Source organism: Gobius niger (genome assembly GCF_951799975.1).
Source record: "Gobius niger genome assembly, chromosome: 15".
NCBI classification, from domain to species: Eukaryota; Metazoa; Chordata; class Actinopteri; order Gobiiformes; family Gobiidae; genus Gobius; species Gobius niger.
Window position 1 is genome coordinate 5,565,110 of NC_136866.1, and position 12,126 is coordinate 5,577,235.

General features: G+C 39.5%; 1 protein-coding gene across 1 annotated transcript in view; it reads left to right on the plus strand.

The window, feature by feature from the left end:
* Positions 1-12,126, plus strand: part of adgrg6 (adhesion G protein-coupled receptor G6) — an 85,981-nt gene that overhangs the window by 40,804 nt on the left and 33,051 nt on the right. Inside the window, exons 8-9 of the mRNA XM_079571866.1 lie at positions 8,200-8,265; positions 10,303-10,377. Coding sequence (XP_079427992.1) covers positions 8,200-8,265; positions 10,303-10,377 — 141 coding nt within the window. The remainder of the gene's footprint in view (positions 1-8,199; positions 8,266-10,302; positions 10,378-12,126) is intronic.

The window sequence follows — 12,126 nt, forward strand, 5'->3', positions numbered from 1 at the left end:
GGGCGTGGCCTCGCAGAGGGGGAAAATAGAATCTTTTGGGAAACACAATTTTTCTCTCTTTTTAGCCATTTTCTGGTGGAATATGAACTTGTTTATCACATACAAATAAAGTCAAGTGTAGATCGGGCCCATATGGATATTTTCTCTCAGCAGATTGTTCAGTAGAAGTGAAAAAACAGCAGCTGTAGCTAGCGCTAGCTAACCGCATTAGCCCGATGCTAACATGTAGCATCATGTTAGCATTCTATTCATGTATTTATGGACTGTTGAACCACTTTGCTCCTCTCCATGTCTTTGTATCTTCATTTAGTAGAAAACGATATTCATAATTCAGCGTTTGTTAAAGCAGTTTTTGAATAATTAGAGAAAGTTTAGATTTTTTTCAAAATTGTTTTCCCCCTTAACTGTTTTCAAACATGACCATATATGGCCGATTCCAGAGATGCCGTCTGTATCTATGGGTTATGTAGTGAATGATGAAACTATTGCAAGACTATGAAAAGTACTACTGCCTGCTTTCAGACGTTATTGCAGGCCTAGTAAAGGTAACGCTGCACAAAAGTCTATGCTGGATATACGCCGAAATGGACAAATCTTTTACTCAGAAAAGTCTGAATTTCAGTTTTTCATTTGTTTCATTTCATTGCTGCCAACTCAAGTGCAAATTGGGGCCTGTTTTGCAGAGTTTTGAACATTCCCGGATCCTGCCGTTATCTCTCTGTTGAATATTCCGAAGAGCGGTCTGTGAAATGTGCTTTTTCCTCTGACAGAATGGCGAGTAATGAGAACGCGGGTCACCGAGCTGATCCGTAAAAGTGCTCTCTTTTCAATCACGCCGCTATTGTTTGATAATGTGCGTTTCTATAACTGATGAGGGGCAGAGGTGGCCCGGATGTTTCCCTCAGATTGAGCGCATTTGTTTATACTCTGTGTAAACATTCATACAGAAACGAGTTGTCTGTTCTGAATCTCCCCTGCTCTTACTTTACTCTAATTCATTGTTTTCCTGCGTCTTGGGTTTGATAGTGGCCTTAATGTCATTATGTGCTGCCACGGCCGCATCGATCCAGGATTAGCTCTAAAGAAAGATAAGGTGAGGATAATTGATCCTGTTGGGAGCGTCTGATTACCGTGGCTGAATTACACAGGCGAAAACAGCCCACGCATAGTGAGAGGTCACTGGAGAATTCAGTTTAAATTAATGTAAATCTATTGCAGCTTTTTTCAAGGAATATGGTTTTATATGTACTTATAAGAATCCATCAAAGTAGAGTATGGGTAAAAAAAGAAAGAAGGATAATTGAAAATTGATTATTATCCTTATCTGAAGCCAAGTGTTCAGAGATGTTGTTTGTATTGTTTATATTTTTTATATTATATTGTTGTAATAGAAAGGCAGAGTGCGTAACATTTTGTATTCTGCTGTTGCAATTCATAACATGCCTCTAAAAAGCAGCTGGACACAGGAAATGTAATTTTTTGCAGTGGGTAATCAAAGATAGGATTTGGATTTGTTCAACTATAAAAGTATCGTAATATAATAAAAGTGAATATCTTCATTATTATATTTATTGGGTGAAATGAGACGTGGTGTGACTTTAAACATAAAACAAACATAATACCTTTAACTTATAACGCACTTTACATACAACAATCTCAAAGTGCTACAAAAGACAGAGACTTAAAACAATACAGATTATAGTTTAAACATTAAAATGGGAATGCAAATGTCTTGAGCCCCCTCATAAAAGACTCCAGGGTTTGCGGGGCCCTCAGATGTGGCGGGAGGGTGTTCCCCAGTGCAGGGACGGCTGTTTGAAACATGGTGGCAGCGGGACATTCAAGATGCGGAGAAGTTGGTAAGAGATTTCACGGGGATCAATCCTGTTTCAATTGGCCGTTCTCCTGCTGAAGTACTGTGATCTGTATTTCCACCGAGCCTTTCTGCTCAAAATGCGTTTACGGCACTCACTGTTGATTATGATTTTTTCGCATGCCGCTGTCTAAAAATGGTGGCTTGTATCTTGTGTTATCTCTTGTATAGAGAAGTATTGCTCACCACATGTCTTTGTTTAGGGGCCCTAAAGCACATTTAAAAGCCACAATTATGATAGATTTTTTTTTTCTTCATTTGAACCAAAATGGTGGAAAAAGTTGAGGGAATGTATGCATATACTGTATACCAGGGGTGGGCAAGTTTGCTCGGTGGAGGGCCTGTTTTCTTCATCGTCAAAAGACCAAGGGCCGGACCCTCCAATTGAAGTAGTTGAAGCAAAGCATCACTTTCTACATATGCCAGTGTTGTACATCATATACACTGTAAAAATGTCCATCTTAAATTAGATAAATGACTTAAAATCACTTGAATAAAGGTTTTTTTTAATGTTAAATTCGAGTCGGTTTGAGCTAATCTAAGATCAGATAAAACGCTAATGCCAATGGAACAAATAGAAATCCCACTGGAAATCAGACAAATTACATTTTACTGTAAAAAATATTTATCATTCACTTGAAATTATACAAAATAGTCTGAATTAACTACTCCAACTTTAGATTTAGTCCCTTAATTCAAGTAGATTTAAGTCATTTCTACCTATAGATGTGTATTCTTTTAGGATTATGGCCTAAAAGGGTGCTCTGTTAAGACATTTTAACAGAGCACCCTCTCTTGCAGATTTTTATTCAGCAAGAGACAGAATTTCACATTTCTAGAGTACTATAACAGGCATTTGATCTCTGATTTGGGTCATAATATTTCTCAAAATCATCTTGAGGGCCAGAGCTTGGTGATGGAGGGCCGGTTTTGGCCCCCAGGCCTGACGTTGCCTACCCCTGCTGTACACTATGTGTAATACATATTGTAAAATCACTAAAGTCCCCGCAGGCTAACAAAGCTGTTCATTGTTCTTTTCATTGGACCATGACCCTTTGTGCACTGTCAGTTTATGTGAAAACGCCGCTCTTAAATATGGTGTAAATGCCCATTGAAGTGGCCTGAATGGTAAGACAAAGTGTCGCGGACATCTCTGGACATTCTTGTTTACTTTTCTTCAAAACGACCACACAATGTTAGCCGGCCTTAGACTCTTTAAAGCGCTTATTTTACTATGGTTTTCCACTGGCCCTCTTTAAGTGGACATTTTATAGATGGGGAGAACTCATTGTTGCTCCATTCTTTTAGAGACCTCTAGTGTTCTCAATGCATTTCTCCGTCTGATGAAAGAGCAAAGACGGTGCCCATAGAAGGAGAGAGTGTTATTGTGAGTGTTGAGATTCAGGGCTATCTTCTTCTCAGGCCCCATTGTACTCTTCAGGGCCACACAATGAGGGAAATCAGAGCAAATCATGAGCAAATCAGACAAGTGACAAGTGAGTTCTTATAGTGAAAAAAGAAGTGCCGTCTTTAATCCTTTCAGGGTTTCCTTGTGCTTTTATTTATTTGAAAGCTGTTATATATCATCTATTCGAAATCCGTTGCATTCAGAAAGTGCAATGAGGAGTCTCAAGAATGTAGTTTATCACTCATTTGATAATTCTCTTGGCATATATGTAGCTTTGGCCAGTACAGAAAATATTCTTGTTGTAGCAGTTGGCATCCATCACTGTTATTTGTCTTTAAATATCTCATGGCTTTCATATTTAATTAGGTCTTCTATCAATCAGAAACACTGAACCTGTTTTGACCGCTCATGTCAGATCCTGGAGGCAGACTGGTGCCATATAGGGATTATTATGAAAATGATTATTGTACATCCAAAATATAATAGGATCAAAAACAAATGAATTTCTCGATTTCAAAGACATTATTCTTGTCCTTTGCTATTGTAACCGTTATTATAACAACAGATATGCCCTGAATGTCATTGCAGTTTAGTAGGGACACACGTTTTCTCAGCATAAGCTCAGTTTGGTACAGTAGCTGGAGTAGTCGTAATCAAGTATACCAGTAAATATTTGCTTTGAACACAAGGCTTAGTTTTTTACAACCGTGCTGTCGCCTCCGGCAGCCCTACAGTGCGTTTCATGTTTCTGCTGTCGCCGTAATGAGTGGAGAATCAGACGCCAGGAGCAGAGTGGGATCAGGCGACTGCTGTGTTTGTGTACACTATAGACCACTTGTGTACGTTGCGTAACTCACATATGGAGTTTAATGGTGAAAGAGCGATAGTAAAACATGAAGGAGGAAGGTGACTGTACTTCAGGTCACAATAGTTCCAACTGCAGGTAGTAGTATTAAAAAATCATATAATCATGTGCATTTTGTGTTCATAGACTTAATGATCCTTAAAGGTGCATTATGCAACTTTTTGCGTGGAAAAAAGGTTGATAGTAGTTGATGGTAGGTTTTCTGGTGAGGAGGTTCGTCTGCAGTGAAAACCTTCCAAACAATTGATCCTGGAGCGTCCTAGAGACCACTGTGATGGAAAGTAAAGGCGCCATGCTGACTCATACAGCCATTGCATCACTACATCAGTGTTAATTTCGTCGACTAAAATATTTAGTCTTAATTTTAATCAAAGTGATGTTTTGGACGACTAAAATTGGACTAAAACTAAATTAAAAGTTGTTCATGAGACTAAAACTATGACTAAAATGTCCAGATATTTTAGTCGACTAAAATAAGACTAAATAAAAATGAAAAGGAGAGACTAAAATCATCTAAACTTCTATTGACCGTCTGAAAGAGCCTCAGATCATTTAAATCCTCTGTTAAAGGAGCAGCTCTGAGCTTTGTTCATGTGGAGCAGAAACATGAAGCAGATGAACAAGATTAAATATGATTATAATCCATCCATTTTCTTCCGCTTGTTCGTTGCCGGGTCGTGGGAGCAGCTGTTGGAGTTGCCCAAATCACATTGCACCAGCCCCTATGGCTCCTCCTGCAGGTGGTGGGTCCACAGAAGGACGGCGTCATGATTCTAAAAGGGCCTGTTGATCTCTCATAAGGAGCTTCTGAACCGCTCTTTGTCTGAGCCGTCACCTATAGGACCTGTTTGCCATGGGAGACCCTACCAGGGGCACGAAGCCCCGACAACAGATCTCCCAGGATCATTCGGGTGCTCAAACCCCTCCACCACGTTAAGGTGGCGGTTCCAGGAGGGGTAAGATTATAATGAATATTATAAATGCAAAGTCGACTAAATTAGTCTTAAATTTAGTCGACTAAATTGACATGCAATTTTTTTCCGACTAAATCTCGACTAAAATTGCATTACAAAAGACTAAAACTAAAATAAAATATGTTGTCAAAATTAACACTGCACTACACGGTCAAATACACACAAATATCAAACTTTTTTCCACATGAAAAGCTGCATAATGCACCTTTAAGGAAAACTTGTCTTCTTCATTTGACTCATTAGGAAGCCAATTCCAGATCGGGATCAGGAAAAATTGTCGAATCACATTTGAGGCCATCTTCATTCAGAATATAAATGATTCATTAAAACACTGGTTCACTCTTGCGCAATCTTGTTCCTAATTGTCATGATAAGGAACTAAATTCAGGGGGGAAAAGCCATTGCTATTGGGCGATGTCAGACTTTCTTTTGATAATTCAGGGATCGGGTGGCGACGATTTCCCTCGCTTTCCCTCGCTTTCCCTCGCCATTTAAAGTTCGTTAGGGAAAACCATTTGTGTTACAACTCCTTAAGTTACAGCATCTGAACACTTCCTGAATAGCGTGAACTTAAAATGTCATATTTTTGAACAATAATGTGACTACTCAGCTCATTTTGAGAAAGAGAAGATTGTGGTATGTTAATTTCATTTCTTATTCCAGTCTTTTACCAAACTCCCAACAAATACTAAGGGTTACTTTTGTATTTACATGATGGAAAACATCGTTAGAACAAACAGCACCAAAACCAACCGTGAGCCAATTGTAGCAGCTCCCTGTAAATAACAAACATGTTTTTGTCCGTAATGAGCCACTGCCTGGTCACCCGTGATTAGATCAGTTAGGCTGCCTTAGCTACGCCATAACAGCCAGGAGAGGTGAAACGGTGACTAATATGCACAACAGGAAGCCATCTGAACAGCTTACGTGAAATACAGAGTTCAGGATTGTGATGTCATATCGCTAAGCATCATGGGATTTGCAGCAATAATAGATTAATGGAGATTTGAAAATTGCATGGATTAACAGATTTACCGGTAGTCACTCAGCAGCTAACGGAGTTGTTTCTCCACTTTTTACACTGTTTTTTGGCTCATGTTAGTCTGTGGAAAATGTATGCTAGCACCTATAAACACGATCTCCATGGTAACAGTGAATTTTCCTGAACTCTATAGGTTCATACGGTACATTAGAGCTAAAGGTAGTGATAAACAAATGAAGGTGTCATCAGCTTACACAAAATATAAAGCAATAAAAGCACTAGAATGCAACCATTTACACCAATAAATGTAGCAGCTTTGATATTGTCACTGTAACATGCAATATAAGGTTAATTAACTGTCATTCAAACTGTCATGCCTACCACAGCAAGCTGAACAGTTTTCTTAGCTTCGACATCCAACGTCCAGTGAATCTTAAAACACCTCAAACATTATCGTTCTTTGGCTTGGGAAAAATGCTAACCACCACTTCAGTAGAACGCCATGTTTAATTGGCACATATACTTTTTCCTAACTAGACATAATGTAAATCTTGGCAGTGAATACGCTTATTGATTGCAGTAGAAGATGGTCCGTGAAAAGAAGGTAAATAAAACAAGATTTGTACCTGTGAAAGTCCTTAGTTTGGTACTTTCTTCGTTTTAAAGTGTTTATTGGAGCCAAGCCTCACTTCTTCCCTCATTAGCCCTCCGACCCTTTGTCCACTATTTTTACAGTCTCCAGTCTCTGCTGCCAGGGACTTTTTTTGGATCATATTTAGACTTTAGCGGTTCATAATCACAACCAGGTGGATTGAAACAAAAGTTAGTCCGGCTGCTGGGGTTCTCCTTCTCCTCGCATGCAGCCGGAGCATAGAGCGCTCTCGAGTTTCTGCAGGGAGCGATAAAAGCACAAGTATGCGAAAGGCAGGCCCTGAGCTGGCGAGATGAGAACATGAGTGCGCACAATCCTGAGCTGTGTGTGAACCGTGATTAGTGGATTCCTTCGCTCCACGCGGCCAGGAAGAGATGAGAGGATGGCATTTGGGGAAGCACGCCGCTCTGGAAGCATCCGACCGGCTTGTTTAAGGGGAGACACTACAGGCAAAACTCAATTTTTTTCAGTTTTCAGGTTTTGGGCCAAATTGGTCTCTGAACATATAAGCTTTCACCCGGAAACAGAAAATATACCTAATCTTCACAATAACATGTTTAAATATTGCGCTGATTCAATGTTCCCCCATAGACTTATATGGGACAATGCAATTTCAAGGGCCTTTTTCTCAAAACACATTTTTCTGTCATTGTGGCGACACTATGTCCACGTCAGTCGGACCTAAAGACTTCAAATTTTCCAGCCTTGGACTGAACAATATTTGGAAGATTTTTTCAGAGGGATTTTTTACTATTTAATCCCTTAAGCCCCATTTATGGAGTTTTGAATGTCAAAAAATAAGGCGAAAATTTAATTTTTACACATTTTTCCATTAAAAAACAGCTTATTTTACAACTAAACAAGAAATCCAAAATCCCCTCTGAAAAAGTCTTGGTGACTCATTCATCAATAAAATGAAACCATAAATTTGAATGTAGCTCTATCCGTTATTCAGATTTCGTCGCCGAAAAAATGGGAAATTTGGGGCATTTTTAGGCATAAAACACCTTATTCTTATCTGAAAAGATGAAATGACAGAAAACAATGTATTTTTTTCTCACATTTATGCCAGTAATCTACAGCAAAACTTTCAAATTGATATCTGTTAATATACATATTTTCCCTATTCACCTGCAGTGAAGCATGCTGCTAAGTGGGTAACACTGGGAGTTTTATGGTGGAAAAGTCCAGATGTTTGGACATGAAGGGATTGTTACTTGACATGTGTGTTCGTATTTTCCGATTTGAAACAGATTGTGAAGTTTTGACTCGAAATGTTTGTCCTTCCATCTCACTTGATGTATTAATGAATTAGCGTTGTGTAGCTTTCTTTGGGCATACTCGTTGTGTTTGAATGGCAGAGCTGAACATGTAAAATGTAAGAAAGACAAAAAAGCTATTCAATCTTGCTAACATTTTGTCATTATGTTTTTGTTTTCGATAAGGTGTGTCTCCACCGAGCCTCACGTCTTTCACCTCCAGTTGCGCCTCTTCAGGACCAGGCTGTCCAGGTAGGAGACAACATCTGCACACATTCAGAGTCAGCCAAACAGGATCCAAATATTGCATCTAATTTCCTCAGCGTTTACATTGTGTTGTGTTTTGTCTCTGGGATTTTTTTTTGGCTTAGGCAACATTTCTGAAGCTGCCAATTTCCCAGTGTTTATGCTTTATCAAGTCTCTTTAGAGCAAATCCTCTCCTAATTTAGATACGTGTTGTATCCATATTTTAGCGTTCAGCCCCCATTCAAGCTTTGTGTGTAAAATGTAAAAATACATCTCAAACTGAAATATTTAATTGCCTCATTTATAACCCCATGAATTTATATGTTCTCTTTTAGATCATAAATTTGAATTGAGTGCCTAGAGCCTTGATCAATTGTACATTTTAGCATTAAAAAGCAGTCTCTGAAGCCTAATAGATCGACCACATGTAAAACTATACCAATCCTTAAACAGCCTTCATATTTCTGGGTAAAGCAATTAGTCCATGCACTCAGACAGTCTCCTCAGATAAACTCTGTCCCTTAGGCTATGTTATTATTAGTACAGACCCCAGAGATCTATTCAGCCAACAGGAAAACCATGCTGTGTCAGAACTTAATTGGACAAGAGCAGTGACTTTATAAATGTTGGTTCAAGGAACTATTTATATGCAGATTTTTTTCCTTAATGTGCATTTCCCAATATTGAAGGTACAACATAGAAAAGCATTTTGAGAATTAAAGCAGTGCTGAGTAATTTTTTTACCTTAATAAATCATTTTCGTAGTCCCTCTGAGGGTAATACAAGTGTTAATGGGATGATTGGGGGGTCTTTCATGTCCCTCGGTGTCTCTTATCAGAAAACCACAGTTGCAACTTCACTGCCTAGGGGTCGGAGGCCCCAATACACACTAATAGAATCACGAAGAAGAAGCTAACAGGCTAACGGGCAAAGCTAACTGCGGGCTAGCACCACTTAAACAGTATTTGCAGCCAAGTTTGAATGAAAAAAAAATATCTCCATTGTGTATTTGGATGCACAATTTCCCTTTGTCTTTTCTGTCAGCGTAGCATTTAGGTACTCTTGACCAACTCCTGACTTATTTGGAGAAATCCCACAGCTTCAGATATGTTTCTCCACCGGTATTTAAGTTTGGGTCTAATGGAGAGCGTGTATTTTCTTATCAGCTCACCTTTCGTCCAACGTCGGACAATGGCGCGGTGGTGTGTTGTGTACAATATATTTCGGAAGTCACATCTGGGTTGTGCACAGTAGCTCACAGTCTACGTGAGCCAAAGCCGGTTTTAATGTCAGTTCTCACACTCTCACACTCCAAGGGGACTTTTACTCTAAAGGTCACTGCTGTTGGACGATGCCCTTGAGACACGCAGTTGAGATAGAAATGTACTTAAATGGTTAGACCAGCAGAGGCCAAAGGTCAATGGGCCAAGAGAGACTGGAAATTCCAAACAATCTTAAGGAATTTGTTGAACGAAAGGTCAATTCTACTCACTGATTTACCTAACGTGTATTGTACAGGCTACCCATTTCACAAAAGCAAACCACTTTGTGAAAGATTTTGCCTCTGTTTTTCCTGGTTTGACATATATTTGAGATGTTTAAAGTGGATCTTTTGGTGCAGGATGTGACATATGAGGTGGAACTGAAACATAACTATCACCCTTTTCAGTTAAAAAACAATGTATTATTGTGTGCACTTTGCCGTTTTTTTTTTCTTCTGCCCTTGGAGTGAGGTGTAGCACCACACCTTTGTTTTGAGATTTGCCTTCATGATACATATCAGACACAATATCACTTCTTTACTTAAAGTTATAATAAAACATCAAACATGTCCATGAAATTTTTGTAGGGCCTAATGAACAAATTTCAGGTAAGTTTGCTGCTTTGCCTCACAATGGAAATGTCATTGTATCTTAAAACCAATTGCTTATTTTATAAGCCGCTTGTTGCTATACCCACCATGCACTGCTCATATATTACTATCATACCGCTCCTTGCTCATTTGTCTGTGCTTGTCTGTCCTCTGGTACTCCCTGTCACAGCCTCTTCCTCTGCCTCCAACCCATCCACTGACTCCACTAACTCCACCCCTGATACTAACGCCGCCACCAGCCACGGTAAGACCCCAACCCAAGGCCTAAACAACTGCCTTACCCCTCCACTCCCTACTCTTCATGTACTGAATCAAGCATCATTTTCTTTCATTTCAACATGAATATCCAAAGTGTTGCACAGAGTATAAAAAAGTAAAATGCAACTGTTTTTTTTAGCTTATTCAAATTTCAAAAAAGTGTATTTTATCCATATTTTCTCTTTTTCATATGTGGCCTGGGAATAGCCGTTGTTGCTTTTTCCTTGTTTCAATGGCAGGTGACCTCATTGTAAACATGTGACAGGCCCCCCCTCACCGTTACACAGGATACAGGTTTCAAATTCCTGTAATTAAACTTCACCTCACAATCGCAAAAGATAAGGAAAGACCAGTGGGCAACCTTTACTGTATTGTTTTACTGTTCCTTCACAAAAGTTAACCAAACACTTCATTTATCACTGATTTTCATTTCTACAAGCGCATTCAAACCCGTTGCATTCCTCCTTAGCGGTGCCCGGTGCCAGCTCTCCTCTGGCCGATGGGTTTCTTTCCACATTATGAGTCCTCCTGTGCAAACAGACTGGCACTACAACTCGCCCCACTGCTCCAAAAATAACAATATGAATATTTCTTCCCAGTTAGGATTCCCATTTAGAAAGCAAATGAATACGGACCAGAGGTTTCTCAAATAAGTTTTACTGCAACCAAAGATTTAACTCCCAGTAAAATCCAGGCTCGCGTCCAAACACAGCCCCAAACTCCCTGTTCTACCGCAGAGCTTATCTACCACGGGATACATTTTAAAGTTGGGGCTTAAAGTTGGGTTTTGGACAAATTTATTTTGCATCTACAGTTACATGTATCAAGTCTGACAGTGCGTGACATCCATCCAAACAAGGGAAGCCTGGAGGGGGAGGCAGCACTGTCACAATAATATTTTTGGCAGAAATCACATATAATAATATGTTTCTGTATTGGACAACAGCGCTTTGCAAGCAAAAAGCGTGAAGTGTAGGGCGTTACAAAGACGCAGCATGGACGGGTTACAAAACGAAAAGCTTCATTCAAAACCATGTGGAATCCAGGGCACATGTTCCCCTTAGTCACATGTCATTTTTTTGCAGCAGTCAAAAATGGACACCACCCAGGACTGGAAAATACAATCATTATTATTCGCTGCACACAAAACCATTTCTTTCTCTCTTTTTTTTTTTTTTTTGCAGTTAATTAACCTTCATTTCTTTCCACTTATCTTCAGGCTGTGGAGATGAATACATTTAAACATGTTTTAACAGTGGAGTAAAGAACAGAGCTTGACAGAAGATATTATTTCATGTTCATGGCCATGAATGGGAAATGTATTTCACCTCACTGGCAAATAAAATATATATATATATATACGATCAATATAGATATGTTTTTGTTTATTTGTATGTATGCTTGTTGCTGCAGCTCTGTCACCTCCCACCCCTCCGTCCACCCCAAGCACTGCTCCACCCGCTTCTCCCAATAATCAGCTCCTAACCACAGCCGCCAGTTCCAGTGCTGCCCCCTCCTCCTCCGCTGGTGGTAAGGCTGGGCTCCTCTGCTGTGTCTGTTTTCCTGGGAAGCATTATTAAATATTGCTATATACGACCATGACTGCTGCTCATGGTTTTAAATTCATCTTTTAATGTCTTCAGAGCTTATTATATTTAATCCTCTGCCTCTTCTTCTTTTACACCAACTTACTAACTTCATGTGCCAAGTCAAGACACTTCAAACCTCAACATCT